Source organism: Leopardus geoffroyi, chromosome E2 (genome assembly GCF_018350155.1).
Source record: "Leopardus geoffroyi isolate Oge1 chromosome E2, O.geoffroyi_Oge1_pat1.0, whole genome shotgun sequence".
NCBI classification, from domain to species: Eukaryota; Metazoa; Chordata; class Mammalia; order Carnivora; family Felidae; genus Leopardus; species Leopardus geoffroyi.
Genome location: NC_059335.1, coordinates 43667380 through 43683903, shown reverse-complemented (window position 1 = coordinate 43683903; position 16524 = coordinate 43667380). Strand labels below are relative to the sequence as shown.

The window sequence follows — 16524 nt, the reverse complement described above, 5'->3', positions numbered from 1 at the left end:
AACTCACAACCGCAAGATCAAGAGTCACGTGCTCTACTGACTGAACCAGCCAATTGCCCCATTGCTGAATCTTTCTTAAGGAATCTGTCACATCTCTCAGATGATCTCCTAATATGCTTTTTTTAGATCTTGGTTATAAGTGTCCCAGACCCACTGTGCTATAAAGTCAGCTATGTACTGATCTGGTGGAAGCCCTGGGAGTGGGGACGCCACATTTTATTTACCTTCCTTTCCCCTTATGTTTGGAATCTGGGATGTGACACCAGCTTTGCAACTAAGCAGTAAACTCAGTTCCTCCACATGTGTAAAAGAGATGGCTAACAAAGAATTACTTTACTATACAAAAAAGTACAGATTCAGAGAGAGAATTAAATTTCTATATCGATGTTCTTAGAATTGTTAGAATTTTCATGATGAACAACAGTTACAGGTAGCTTTCACTAAATTCCTATTTAGGCAAAACTTCACTACCACATAAATGATAGAGCCAAGAATAAACTCTAAGTCATTACCTGAAAATCCTATCTTGGGGAATTTTCAATTATTGAAATAATTAATATTCTAGAGTTTGTTCTCTAATTTAAAAGAGGTCTGTATACCAACTTGCTACATTTATATAAATAGCTTCTTTTTATCCTGGTGCCAACAGCTGTACCAGCTACAGCCAACCAATCTGGTCTTGCACCATCACCACTATCTGACTCAGCAAGCTGGCAGAGCCAGAGAGCAACAAGTTCTTTACTTGTGTGAGTCTCAAGGACAGGAACTCTATCTAAACATATTCCCAGTATTCCCAGCATCTAAATCGGTGCCTTCCAAATAGATGGCATGTAGCAATATTTACTGAATTCCATTTTCCAGACACTGTGACCAACTGTATGTTCTAAAAGAAGAGATGCCCAATAAATCTCATGTCCTTAGTTCCATCACAAATGGGTAAGAGACTATGATTCAAAGTCTTACCTTTTGCAGTAGGTATTAGTGGTAAACTAGATTTCAAAGTATACATTTTCATGTCTATTCTCAAAGTCTTTAATTAACATATTTCTAGTGACAACAACTATTAAAGAAAAAAAAAAAAAAAAAAAAAAAAAAAGCCCAACCATAGGCCATATGCCAATAAGCAATCCATGGTAACTTTTTTAAGACTATCAGAGAAGAAAGTTCCTGGATCTTCACTGCTTGAAGGAGAAAAAGATGAACTTACCATCATCTAAAGTGATGTCCTGTAGACCAATTGTTGAAAAGTTAGGTTCCTGCTCTTCAGGTTCAGGCTTAATGTTCACAGTTGCCTCATCAGGTGGAAATGAAGCTGGATCACACAAATTGCGACATATTAAGGATGAAGGTGCAGAAAGACCTCCCTGGCCTGTACTTTGTGCTTGAGTTGAGTGCTGTCCAGAATGCATTCTGGTGGCTAGAGATGGTGATGAGGCAGTTCCTGAGCTAGGAGATTGGTAAGGCATAGGCTGTAGCTGAGGAGATGGTGGCCCAGAAAGTGGTGAACTAGCCAGGGGATGAGAGGCTACTGGGGAAGCTGCTGTACCAGACCCTGAATGTGAAGGACCATATGTAATGGGCTGTAACTGAGGGGAAGGCTGGCCTGCGACCTGGTCAGCCCCTGGAGAAGAAAGAGATCTCTGTCCTGTGGTTGAACAATGGTATCCCATTGACTGCAGATGAGGCAGGGTCTGTACCGAATGAGGTGTGTGGGCTAAGAGATGTCCTGTTGGGCCTGAATTTGAAGAATGAAAAGGTATGGATGACGATGGTTGACAGCCAAGATTTATTAAAGTAGGAAGAGCTGCATCCTGTGGAAACAAAACTGGATCAAATTCTTGACTAGAGGCAGCATTAACTGGAAGACAAGCTGGTCCGTTGTACACAACATTAGTTTGCATAGGCTGATAGGAAGACCCCACAGGAGGTGTTGGTGTGACTTGAAAAGGCTGGTGCATGACTGAAGAAGGTAACATATGCTGTTCTTTACCAGCGCTTTCATCCCTACACTGCAACTGTGGCAGATGAGATGAAGTTACCATGGATGCATATGTTTGCTGGATGGGACAAACCAAACTTCTCTGTGTTGACAGTACACTGTTATGTGGGTGTCCTGTGTCTGAAGAAGGCCTCTGGGTCTGGGCAGGATGAGGCACAGACAATGACGGAACTGAAGACAAGTCAACCTCTTCTTTGTGTTCTTGCTTCATCAAAACTAAAAAGAAAATGATTAAAGCAAACGTTATTACATAATACATACAATGATTATCAAAGGACTTCATTCTAGGCTACATAACTATAGCATGTATCCAAGTCAGGGTTAAAAATTCAAATGCCTTCAAAAAAAATTCAAATGCCTTCAGAAAAGGCAAATAACATAAAGTATGTGAAGTCAGCAAGCAAAAGACAACAGGGAGTGGTTCTTGTTCTAAAAGTATTCATATTAAAAAAAAACAGTACCACATAGAACTCTATGAAGAGATGTGGAAAGACCTCTAATACGTTCCTAAGTAACAAAAAAAAGTGAGGTGCAGAACAATGTGTACATATCACAATTCTTTTAAAATACAGTGTGTGTGTGTGTATGTGTGTGTGTATATATATGTATATATGTGTGTGTGTGTGTATATATATGTATATATATATACGCATACGTACATGTACACATGTTTTTGCTTATATAGGTATGGATACGCAAACCTGGTAACTGCTGTGTTTACTGCTGGGAACAAAACTAGGTGACTAGGGAATAAGAGCAAGAGGCAGATTTAGTTTTTACTATGTAAATTTTTGTGCTAGACTAGCAATACACAATCTCAATGTTTTTAACCAAGTATATACATTACCTATTTAAAAATAAATGATTTTTATGGGGCGCCTGGGTGACTCAATTGGTTGAGTGACTGACTCTCGATTTCGGCTCAGGTCATCTCATGGTTTGTGAGACTGAGCCCTGCATCAGGCTCTGTGTTTGGGATTCTCTCTGCTCCTCCCATGCTCACCCTTTACTCTCTCTCAAAATAAATAAATAGGGGCACCTGAGTGGCTTAGTCAGTTAAGCGTCTGACTTCAGCTCAGGTCATGATCTCCCAGTTCGTGGGTTTGAGCACTTTGTCGAGCTGTGTGCTGACAGCTCGGAGCCTAGAGCCTACTTCAGATTCTGTGACTCCTTCTCTCTCTGCCCTTCCCCCACTCACACTCTGTCTCCGTCTCTCTCAAAAATAAACATTAAAAAATTTTAAATATTTTAAAAAATGAATTTTTAAGATACCCCAAACTCTACAGCCTAATAAAAAAGCTTGAATTTGCAATCTCTGATCTGAAACCTACCAGTCCACTGTTTTTGCATAATGCATAATATACCAGAGATCATGAATCTAATATTCATAGAGCTTCTAGTTTACAACGGTTTTCACATGTACCTCATCTGAGGAACCTCATCCGAGGCACCTCATGTGTACCTCATTTTATCCTCAACCATCATCAGGTACATTTACAAGAGGAATAATGAGTGATCAAAAAAGTACTGGGATGCACAAAAAAGCTGTCAGAGCTAGTAAACAAATTCAACAAAGTTGCAGGACACAAAATCAGCATGTAGAAATTGACTGTATTTTTATAGACTAGCAGTACACAATCTGAAACGGAAATTAAGAAAACAACCTCATTTGCAATAGCATCAAAAAATAAAATACTAAAGAATAAATTTGACCAAGGTAGGCAAAACTTATACACTGATAACTACAAAACAGTGCTAAAGAAATGAAGGAAGACCTAAATACATGGAAAGATACCCTGGGGTCATGGACTGAAAGACTTAATTAACCACGAAGAACGCCAACACTCTCCAAAACAATTTTCAGATGCAATGAAATCCCAACTATGTTTTTTGCAGAAACAGACTTATCCAAAAATTCATACCAAATCCCAAGGGACTTCAAACAGTCAAAAACAATCTTGAAAAAGAACAAAGACAGAGTACTCACACTTCCTAATTTCAAAACTTACTACAAAGCTACAGTAATAAAAACCAAGTGGTACTGGCCTAAGGACAGATGTATAGACCAATGGAATAGAGAGCCCAAAAGGAAACCCTAACATAAACAGTTAATTACTCTTCATACAAGGGTGACAAAACTATTCATTGGGGGAAAGAACAGTCTCTTCAACAAATGGTACAGGAACAATGGGACATCACATTCAAAGTAATGAAATGGAACCTTATCCGAAAATCATACACAAAAATTAACTCAAGTGGATCAAAGACCTAAACGTAAGAGCAAAAACTAAATTCTAAGAAAAAAACAAAGGGCAAAAAAAGCTTCATGACATTGGATTTGGCAATGGTTTCTTAAGTATCACATACCCTGAACATACACACAACAAAAACAGATAAATTGGACTTCATCAAAATTAAAAACTTCTGACCATGAAAAGATACTATCAAGACAGAGAAAAGATAGCCCACAGAATGGAAAATCTACCTGCAAATAATATTTCTGTAAAGGGTTTAATATCCAAAATTCATAAGAACCCCTACAAACGCCAACAACAGGACTGAACCAAAGACTTGAGTGTGACCCCAGGACTGATCTGGATGGAAGTGTGTGTGGGTGGGGGAAGGTACCAGCTCTCTTCTCTAGGATTGCTAATTATGAAGATGAAACAAACCTAGAGATGCCATGTAAGTAAAGCCTGCCCTAGAGCAAAGCCAACAGAAAGAAAAGCAATGTTAAGATGAAGAGAAATCCTAAGCCCTGGGACCACATTGCTTGAGCTGAAGCATGCCTAAAGCCAGCATTCCAATTAACTGTCCAGTTACATGAGCCAATACAATTTTTTTTGTTAAGCTAGCTTGAATGGAGTTTTTGTCATTTGTACCCAAAAGTCCTAATCCACTTCAAAACAACCTTTAAGAGGCAAGGATTATTATTACCCCTGAAGACACTAAATCTCAAAGTGGTATCACAAGGACCTGAATCCAGGTTTTTCTGCCTTCAAAGTCCATGCTTTTAATCACTGCACTATACTATATTAACAAGAAAGATTATAGTTCATCATTCCATCACACAAGCAGAGGCTATGAATACCAACCACTATCCCTTATCACATCAAAAAATGTATTTAAGATGATTTAAGATCTACCTGGTGAAAGGACTGCTTAACATAGAAATCAATGTATTTTGCTTATTTTATTTAATATGTTTATCAAAACAGAAAAGAACCATCAGTTAATTTTTTGTATGTCAAAGCAATGGACTTTATTGTTTCTCTTGGGCAATACTTCTTCCAGTCCACTTTTCTAAAAGTTACCGACTTTATCCTCCTACTGAAGTACTATAATTCATTTAAAAATAATTTTCCTAGGGGCGCCTGGGTGGCTCAGTCGGTTAAGTGTCCAACTTCGGCTCAGGTCATGATATCACGATCCGTGAGTTTGAGCCCTGCGTTGGGCTCTGTGCTGACAGCTCAGAGCCTGGACCCTGCTTCAGATTCTGTGTCTCCCTCTCTCTCTGACCCTCCCCTGTTCATGCTCTGTCTCTGTCTCAAAAATAAATAAACATTAAAAAAATTTTTTTTAAATAATTTTCCTAAATTGACATCTCATGGTTCCAAGTTTGAATGAGTTAAACTAACATAATTAAAATTTTCATGATCTTCACTAAAATGTAAGTACTTCATTTTATGTCAAAAGAAAGTAACAGTGAGAAGCCAAGCATGGTCAAACCTCATCTGGCCATTTAACAAACCCATCAAGTACAAGTCTCCTCACAAAAGCATGTTCTCAATCTGAGGAAATGAAAGTAAGTAAGATTTAAAATAGCCCTGAGGTGACTGGGTGGCTCACTCAATTAAGCGAACCAGGTCGCTCGGCTCAGGTCATGATCTCATGGTTTGTGGGATCGAGCACTGTGTTGTGCTCTGTGCTGATGGCATGGAGCCTGCTTGGGATTCTCTCCCTCCTTCCCTCCCTCCCTCCCTCCCTCTCCCTCCCTCTCTCTCTCTCACACACAAAATAAACAACCTGCCAACTGGTGAGCCCACTCCTAACAATGAGACAACACTTAAAAGAGAAAAAGTGTATCATGAGTCTTCTTATTGCTTCTGCACCAAAGTCAACATTCTAAACTAGGCTTCCATCCAGTTTCTGATTCTTGCTCAGGTATTTCAAGTGTGGTTCACCATATCTAACAACTCCAACCTCTCTAATGTTTTGGCGTACTCACTTTTTTTCTGACTTTAGCACAACTAGAACTTTTCCCCTGGACTACTGGATTCTTTTTTCCTCTTCTACTTCAGCTCCTACTCCGGTCCCAGGAAAGTCACAGTAAATTCCATATGCAGAGTTACATTTCTATATAAAAGAGGGAGAATATGCAAAAAAGCCTATTCTCATCTTAATTAATCCTGAATGGAGCAGGTAAGGCCCTTGGTTACCTAAGTGGTTGGTTGTCACGCACTAAAAAGGAGACAGAGGGACTAAAAACTGTAACATAGTATCTTTTTTTTTTGCATGATCCAATCTTTATTTTTATGTTCCTGACCCACATCTGTGTACTCAGATTGAGAGTTCTGCTTTCCTAAATTGAGTATACTTTCACTTTGCCAAATCAACTGTCACTTTTTGTCTATAAAGGATTAAGACTCCAACCAAATCTAAGAAGTCCTCATTGACAGTCTATAGTAATTTATTCTTATTTGGAGGGAAGTACAGTTAAAGAGACCATACATAACTAGAATGAGTTGAATTTTAGAAACAGATTAACTCTACCTTTTGTGTTAAATATCCTCATTCTCGGGAAAAAAATCTCCTGGTCTAATGCTTTTGAAACCATAAGAAGCCTCACTGTCTTCTTCAAGTAGTGGATGTGGAAGAGTAGCATTCAAAGAGCTGGAGCTCTCTGGATTTCCCCCTTCTAGTACAACCAGAGTATCAAAGCTAGATTTTATCCTTTTTATATATTGCCTTTTTGCCTAAGATTTTGTTTGGGGAGTAAAACAATTTAAATTTGAAAAACCCTGCTTTAGACTTATGCCCTCATTGTATAGAGATTAACCAAGAGGGTACAGTCTATGGCAGAGCTGAATGTGACCTAACTGTAAGGCAGGCGTTCTCTCCCAAATAAAGAATCACAATCCAAAAGTCTGTCCAATCAACTATTTAGAACATAGAATACACTTTCCTACAGGTAAAATATTACACATGAAAGTTTATCTCTAATGTTGTCCCCTAAAGCCCCACTAGTCTAAAACCAGAGATCACATGGTACGTCCAGTCACAAGTAACTACTGATAGGCCTCAGAGGGAGGTATATTCCCTCAAAAGCTTCAGGGATACTGGGGTGGAAAAGAGGGCTCCCACATCAGAAGATCTGAAGCTAGTGGCTGGGCAGAAATTCAGGTAACGCCACTAAGGAAGGGTTCTGTAATTAGGGTAATTTGTGAATCATACACATAATACTGGGAACAGTCTTCAAATTACTAAGTAAACTTGACTACTGGACAAATAGTGCTAAATGTAATTTCTTTTTTTTTTTAATGTTGCAATTTCTTTGTTTTTTAAGTTTATTTTTTTCTAAGAGAGAGAGAGAATCCCAAGTAGGCTCTGCACTACTCATCCTGCACTACTCTGCACTACTAATCCCAATGCAGGACTCGATCCCACAACCATGAGATCATGACCTGAGCCGAAATCAAGAGTTAGATGCTCACCAACTGAGCTACCCAGGTGCCCCACTAAATGTAATTTCTAATTAAAAAAAAGTTATAACAGGGGCACCTGGGTGGCTCAGTCAGTTAAGCATCTGACTTGAGCTCAGGCCATGATCTCATGGTTCATGACTTTGAGCCCCACATTAGGCTCTCTGCTGTCCATACAGAGCCCACGTTGGATCTTCTGTCCACCCTCCTCTTTCTGCCCCTCCCCCACTTGCCTCTGTGTGTGTGTGTGTGTATGTGTGTGTGTGTGTGTGTGTGTGTGTATGCATGCACTCTCTCTGAAAATAAACATTTTTTAAAAATTTTAATAAAAAATAAGTTATTACACCTGAAAGTGACAAAGTATTGTACATTAACTATACTTCAATGATAAACGTCAAAACAAAACAAAACAAAAAACTCAGAACAGCCATTTGCAGCTGATTATTCTTTCACTGGATATTTATAGTGGTCAGACTGCTACTGCTAGAGGGTTGTCAAAAAAATAACAAATGGACAAATCCTTGAATAATAAAGAAGCAACTTCTGAATATCTAATATTTTTGTAAGTAAAATTTAAAAGAATTGTCAGAAACAAAAAAAGGCTAAAATCTTTAATATAAATAGTTCATACAAATTAATACAACAAACAACTCTAATATAAGTATCACAAACTAGAATACGAGAAGCTATTAAAATTCTATAAAACTCTATCTGTTCATGAAGCAAAATAAAAATGTTTAGGTTACAAAATTAGTATACTGTATACATTTTGGTCCCATTTTTATTAAAAAAACCTTTTTTTAATGTTTATTTTGAGAGAGAGACAGAGACAGAGACAGAGCATGAGTGGGGGGAGGGCAGAGAGAGAGAGGGAGACTAAGAATTCGAAGCAGGCTCTAGGCTCTGAGCTATCAGCACAAAGCCCAACATGGGGCTCGAACCCATGAACCATGAGACCATGACCTGAGCCAAAGTCAGACGCTTAACCGACTGAGCCACCCAGGCACCCCCAATTTTTATTTTAAATTGTGTCTATAAATGGATCAAAAGGATCTAGGACAGAATAACAATTTCAGAGTGGAAGACAATTTTGGGTGTTTGAAATTATATTTTCAACTTGTCTGTTTTAAAAAATAAATTCACAGGAATATATTTGCTTTTGTAAAGATTTTATTCCAAATTTCACTTTAGAAAAAAATGAAAAAAGCCAAATGCTACAGAGAAAAGATAGTAATCAACCAGAACAAGGGCTGTCCAAACACTTCTTGAATCTATTCTTCCTTCTGTTAGTGTGTGCCACCTGATTTGTATTTTGTCAATCATAAGCCCAGTGATGACAGTTGTAGTCCAATCCAAAATTCTTTCTGCACTCTGGGGCCCCAGTGATTTCCATTCTCATATAGAATGCCCTCCAGGACTCTGCCTTTATGTTGTCCTCCCAACTCATGAGCTGATAATGTAAGAGCATTATATTCTCTTTGTTCAATTACTACCACTATGATGGTAGCAATCAAAACCTCTATTCACTTATCCTGAGCTTTTTTTTTTTTTTTTAACTTTTTTTATTTTTGAGAGACAGAGCAGGAGGATGGCAGGGGCAGAGAGAGAGGGAGACACAGAATCTGAAGCAGGCTCCAGGCTCTGAGCTGTCAGCACAGAGCCCAACGCAGGGCTCAAACCCACGAACCGTGAGATCATGACCCAAGCGAAAGTCTGACACTTAACTGATTGAGCCACCCAGGCACACCTCTGCCTTTTTTGTTTCAACAGTCCCAGAAGCTCCTCTTCTTTCTTATTCAGGTTAGATTCTATAGTCTCTCATCTCCACAGCATTTGATAACATTCTTGGACTGTAGGTCTTTAATAAATATCACCCTGGAGGAACCCTACTATTAATATTTTACCACCTACCCTAAAGAATCTGAGTGCTGCTTAAGAAAGTTACACAGCCGGGCTAATTAATATTCATAAATTCATCAATATCAACATTAAAGGTACCCTGTGATCATGCCCAGAGTCCAATTATATTTCTGTGGTAACTTACTCCCCCCTTTCTTTACAACAACTATTTCAAACTTGTCCATATTCTTCAAACTGCCAAAACACCCACACTTCCCTCTACTCACAAAAGACTGCATGTCATTCTTTAAAGAAAAAAAAGTCAATGCTATTATATGGAAACTCCCTAAACTCTCCACTATTAAATTTACAAACCTAATATATATCCATCTTTTTCATCTTTACCTTCCCTCCTTTCCTTCTCCCAACTAAGGCCCATTCCAACTTTTATATTTGAAATTATATTCCTTCCCACCTTTCTCAGAAACCTGATATGCTTTATTATCATTAATGTTGTCTCTTCTGTATATTCAAAACACTCTAGTTATCTGAAGCATATTTTTAACCTTCTTGGGTCTCTGCCATACAAATCTCACTCTCCACAGTAATCTGAGGAAAGACTAAACTGGTCATTGACACCTTATAAGAAAACAGTAGAAATATGAGAGAAATGATTTTAATTTTTAATTTTTTAATGTTTCTTTATTTTTGAGAGAGAGAGAGAGAGAGAGAGTGAGCAGAGGAGGGGCAGAGAGAGAGGGAGACACAGAATTTGAAGCAGGCTCCAGGCTCCATGCTGTCAGCAAAGAGCCCAAAACGGGGTTCAAACTCACAAACTATGAGATCATGACCTGAGCCGAAGTCAGATACTCAACCGACTGAGCCACCCAGGCACCCCTATTTTATTTGTTTTTTGAAGTTTGTTTGTTTGTTTATTTATTTAAAGAGAGAGGCAGAGCAGGAAGGAGAGAGAATCCCAAGCAGACTCCTCACTGTCAGTACAGAGCCCGATGTGGGGCTTGAACTCATAAACTATGAGATCGTGGCCTGAGCAAAGTCAAGCAGGCACTCAACCGAGCCACCCAGGCGCCCCTATTTTTAACTTTTTTTTTAATTGAAAATATTTGACATATAACATTGTGTAAAACTTAAGGTGTACAAAATGTTAATTTGATACATTCATATATTGTAGAGAAAATGATTTTATTGTAAAGTAGGCTCCACACCCAATGTGGGGCTCAAACTCACGACCCTGAGATCAAGAATTGCATGCCCTACCAACTGAGCCAGCCAGGTGCCCCGAAAAAAATTTTTTAATACATATTTGATCATGTCACCTCTCCGTTAAAGCTCATTTCTTACAACTCTTTTATTTAAAAAAATTTTTTTTCTTAAACCTTTATTTTTGAGAGAGAGACAGAGTGTGAGCAGGGGAGGAGCAGAGAGAGAGGGAGACACAGAATCTGAAGCAGGCTCCAGGCCCTGAACTGTCAGCACAGAGCCTGATGCGGGGCTCGAACCCACAAATCATGAGATTATGACCTGAGCTGAAGTCGGACGCTCAACAGACTGAGCCACCCAGGCGCCCCATTTTAGAACTCTTAATACTCCATTATCCAACCAACCACACGACCTTCGTATATGTTGCTACCTTTAATTGGAATGTTTTCCCCCTACAGCCAGATTGCCTGGATTCAAATCTCACCTCTGCCACTTACTAGCTGAGTGACCTTGGTTCACGTATTTGCAAAATGGAGAGGGCAATATTACTTATTTGAGATGTACTCTAGCTTAACAGTTAGGAGCCCAGACTCTGGAACCAGATTGCCTGTGCTTGACATGTGGTTCTAAGACTGTCAGACTCTGGGCATATTACTTAGCCACTCAGTTTCTTCTTCTGTAAAATAAGATAATAACCTACTATAAAGGTCTATTATGTGGATTAAAAGAATAAATACACAAAGAGCTTAGACAGTATTATTTTTACATACATTATATATACCATATATAGAGTATGTATACACACACACACACACACACACACACACACACACACACACATATACATATACATATATACACATATATCCTGGTTTTCTCAAGCAGTTAACCCAAGCAAGGGTCCCTCTGTTATTTGTACCTATAGTATTGTATCCCTTTTAATCAGAGTCCTTATTTCAGTTTCTAATTATACATTTGTTGGTAATTAATTTATTGATTCACTAGATTATAAGTTCCATGAAAGAAGGAACTAAGAGAGGTTTTGTCCGCTTAGGAGGCACCCTCAAATACTTACTGAATTAATATTGAAATGACTAACCAAAATCTTTCAAAAGGGTTGTATTCTATTTGAAAATGAATAGAAATATTTTATTACCAATAATGTATTAACATGATCAAGTAATATTAATTTTCAGATCTGGGAATATAAATGGCCTTTAGAGGCTTAAAGTGGAATACAGCCACGCTTTAAAGAATATGAATGACAAATAAGTGATCATTAATAACTAGTACCTTCTCAAATTTAAGTGTTTCTGTTTCTCATTTACTATAAACCATTTAAAAGTTTTTGCAACAGGGGTGTGTGGGTGGCCAGTCAGTTGAGCATGTGACTTCAACTCAGGTCATGATCTCATGTTTCATGAGTTCAAGCCCTGCATTGACACAGCACCTAGTACAGAGAAGGCCTCTAGAAATATCTGTTCTCTAACTATGTAAACATCAGCATGAATTATTGCATATAATATTTATGTGTTACCACCAAGAGCTGGAAAGTTACAGCATTTGAATTGCTGCAGAAAGAGGTATGGCAGCCTCCTTTGTTAGGGCACATCTATAAAACCAGAAACTCTGGAATCGACTTTATATAACCCACAGACCACGGTATACTACAGTTGCTACTACTTGCCAAATGAAAATCTAATGAGAGATTTTCCATCTGACTGGAAATGCTTGAGATGAACACACTGCCTTCTTGCAGTGTGCTAAGGGCACAAAGGAGTTTCACACATATTCACAAACACCTGCCCTTACTGTAGTGCTGGGGATTTCTGGTAGCTCCAGATAAACAGACTTAAAATCAAAATTCAACCTTCTAATCTCCTTATAATAAATAACTACACAATAACAGCTAATATCACATCTAATATTTAAAGTCTACACAAACTTTACAGATGAGGCATATGTTAGGATTTTTATTGATTATAAGTACTCTATTGTAAACATTCTAATACAGGTTTCATTGAATAACTTTTTATTCATTATGAAAGCAAGCTCTGTGGTAAACCATCACAACTCCCCATACCTGGTGTATAAGTAAAACGTTGAGACTGGCTTTTTTTCCTCTTGCCATTGCAAAGATAAAAGTGCACCTGCACTGCAGCTGTAACTGCTGGGTTATGATATGGAGGAACTTCAAGGACAATGTGAGCCTAAGGAGCATGGAAAGTAGTAAGATTGTGTTACATTCAGAACTAAAAATGAAATGCACCTGCTAAACTCAGCACAACTCATGAGGCTTAACTACCCAGTGTCTCCCATCATAGATCATTATGCACATCAATTGGTCATGTAAGTCATCTGGAGATTTACTCTATGAAACTCTAGTCTCAACAGAGATAAACTCTTGAAAGTAAACCATTAAAGGAGAAATTGCCTTTTAGTCATCCAATTGGGTTTCTAGTTGGAGCAGAAATAAAAACAGCCTTATTATGTACCTTGTAGTGAGATATTCTGCACTACTGAATATTACACGTTACTATGTATCTTAACTGGAAGTCTGTCCTGGTTTTCAATCAGGTTTAATATTTCCTCAGTTGTGTTATAATTTAGATTTCTTACCTTAAATTTGATATTCAGAATGTTCTAAACTAGCAATATAAAAAATTCATTTCCATATAAAAAATAATTTTACATAAGCAGAGTGAAACTGCAATCCTTAATCTAATTTCTCCAGGTCTCTGGAGAGCACTGTGGAAAGTGTTATTCTCTACCCCACAAAAAATTCTGTCTCCATTCCAATCAGGATGAAGGGACCACAGTGTTTAGTGTTGAATCCCGGAAGGCTTAATGCTGAAAAGTTGCAAAAATTGTGCTAAATACACAAACTCCTTAGGGCTGTTCTCTCCCTATTTTTTCCCATTCTATGTGGGCTTTACTGAATTTGATTTTTTCACTGAATTCAGAGAAATAAACTAATGATAAGTAAGATAAGTAAGAATAAACTAATGATAGTAAGAACCTTTTAATTTCTCCTTTCCTATACACAAAAAAGGCAAAGACACTAATTGTTTATCTTTCCTAAACTTTAATTTTAGAATAAGGAGAGTACCTATTTCATGTCCAAACTTCTAAAAATTCTAATTTACTTTTCTATTACTCATTAGATAAAAGACTCCTAATCTATAATATAAAGTATCATTATCCAATGTTCTAAGCTTCTTAAATGTTTCTGAAGAAATAAATTTCTTACCCCTTGACATTTTTCCCGGATTATTTTCCCTTCTACCTCCCACTGAGGTCGTCCATCTATTAAAAGAAACAATTTACAGTTAAAAGTAATTCAAGTCACAAAGTATATAAACAAAATCTAATGTATTTAGTATCACAAGCTTATTGGCAAAGGGAATCTTTTCCTCAATGACTTCCATTATGAAAATAAAATGTGTACTCATGAGAAAAAATGGGGAGAAAGACTTTGGGCTGCCTTAGTTAGCAGGCCTCACAGTTTATTTATGTTTGAAAATCCTCTGAGAGCACCTTCACCAAGTGGTAGCCAACTCCTGCTTGTATGCCTTAGGTAATGGGAAACTCACTCTCTCACCAAGTAACCCATTTGATCTTTGAACAATTGCTGTTCGAAAGCCCTTCAGGACAGATGAAATCTGCCTCCTTCCAGTATCCCACCACTGGTTTAAGAATTACTCTTTGCAGCCCCCCAATCCAAAATATTTTGAGTGGTTTTCTGAGACAGTATTTAAGATGTTTAAAAACAGCTATGTTTGAGGGCCCCGGGTGGCTCAGTCAATTGAGCATCCAACTTTGGCTCAGGTCATGATCTTAGGGTTCATGAGTTCGAGCCCCACATCAGGCTTGCTGTTGTCAACACAGAGCCTGCTTATGATCCTCTGTTCCCTTCTCTCTCTACCCCCACTCACACGCACGCTCTCAAAAAAAAAAAAAAAAAAAAAGCCCAGCTATGTTTACATGTGTCTCCTTCTACTGATTAACACCCCCAGTTCTGCATTACGTCTTACACAATATTTAGCCTTCCTGCCCACTCTTCTATGAACATCCCTCCAGTGTGAACATCTCTCTCCAAATGCATCAAGCCCAGAACTGAATAGCCCAGGTGGGAAATGACACGGCATGGTACAGAGTGACTAAGGCTCTTATTTCCACTTTATGTGAAGATGCTAGGTCTGTTAATAAAAGTTTTCTGGGGTAGGTGTGCCTGGGTGGCTCAGTCAGTTGAGCATGGACTTCAGTTCAGGTCATGATCTCGCAGTTCATGAGTTCGAGCCTTGCATCGGGCTCTCTGCTGTCAGCACAGAGCCCACTTTAGATCCTCTGTCCCCCTCTCTCTATGCCCCTCCCCACTTGCTCTCTCTCAAATATAAAAACATTAAAAAAAAAGTTTTGGGGTAGCTGCACCATGCTGCCTTACACTTAGTGTGTGGTCAGCAAGATTCCCTCAGTCTACTACACTTCCTACTGCCAAGTTCAAACTCCCACGCTGCACTTACCTGGTTCTTCCCCCAACCCTTCTTAGGTTAACTTCTCCCTACAAGACTTGGTTTGCCAGGATCTTTTTAAATACTGACAGTCTTTGAATATATTTGGTAGGCTTTCCAGATTTGTGTCACCTAAAGATCTGGCCAGCACATTTTCTGTCTCTTCGTCCCAAGTGAATTGTCACCTGGGGAGAACCCCAACTGCTACTATAGCTCTTACTCCAGTCTGATGTTCAGTACTCTAAAGCATTCTTTTTAAGTCATGAGCATCTGCCCATTGACTAAACCCATATAAGTATCTTCACAGCTTGCAGGACTTCTTCATCTGGTCTGTGAAAACATCAGAAAAGACTCAATCCAATGCCTTCTAAATTGTGACTCTCATTTTTCAGTCCAATAAATAGAAAATAGCTAACCCTGTGTATAACAGACACTAGAGACAAATGCTATGTCTACAAAGAAATACAGCTTAGTTCAACAATCATTTGTTGGGTCCTGACATGCCAGGCACTTTGGGTTACTGAGATAGTGAAGATAAGATACTCTTACCTTCAGTCTATGAAAGGCAAATAAAAACAGTTCATCATAATAAATCGTGGTGGTTTCAATGACTAATAAAGGTGTACTCTAGATATGCCAAGAAGACAGAGTTCAGGGTCCTTACCCTACTCTTGGCATAAGGATAAGAGACAAGGAAGGCTTCCTGAGTTCTTGAACTGAGGCTGAAAAAGAAGGTAGAACTCAAGTGATATGGGTGGAAGGTTGGTCTAGGCCTAAGAGCACAAGCAAAGCCAAGATGGCAAGAAACTACATGACAGAGGAAACCATAAGCAGCTGTGTTGATAGAGTAAAAAGTATGAGGTAGGGAAAAATAAGAAATGAGGCTGAAAAGAAAGGCCATAGATTGTGGCCTAAATGCCACATGAAGGGACCTAAAATATGAAGAGATTACTGAAGGTGCTTTCAGAATGGGAGTTACATAGTCACAAACTGCAATCTCATCTGAAACCAGTAATTGCATTAAGTCAAAAGTTCTTAAAGGTAAAGCTCTAGTTAAATGAATTCTATAATGAAACTGCATTATATACATACATATTTATTATATTCAGGCACAAATGAATTTTTTTTAATGTTTGTTTATTTGAGAGGGAGGGTAAGTGTAGAGAGAGGGGGACAGAGGATATGGAGAGGGCTCTGCACTGACAGCAGAGAACCCGATGTAAATCTCATGAGATTATGACCTGAGCTGATG

General features: G+C 38.5%; 1 protein-coding gene and 1 non-coding gene across 6 annotated transcripts in view; both read right to left on the bottom strand.

The window, feature by feature from the left end:
• The window catches only part of NFATC3 (nuclear factor of activated T cells 3), a 138844-nt gene that overhangs the window by 31628 nt on the left and 90692 nt on the right, over positions 1 to 16524 (bottom strand). For 3 of the 5 annotated variants that reach the window (XM_045443231.1, XM_045443233.1, XM_045443236.1), the window contains 3 exons: positions 14012 to 14067; positions 12845 to 12971; positions 1208 to 2215 (listed from right to left, as the gene is read on the bottom strand). In XM_045443231.1, the coding sequence (XP_045299187.1) occupies positions 1208 to 2215; positions 12845 to 12971; positions 14012 to 14067 (1191 nt within the window). The remainder of the gene's footprint in view (positions 1 to 1207; positions 2216 to 12844; positions 12972 to 14011; positions 14068 to 16524) is intronic. The other 2 variants (XM_045443234.1, XM_045443235.1) reach the window with 1 other exon arrangement.
• TRNAQ-UUG lies at positions 8622 to 8706 on the bottom strand. The gene has a single exon. It is a non-coding gene; the product is annotated as a tRNA-Gln (tRNA).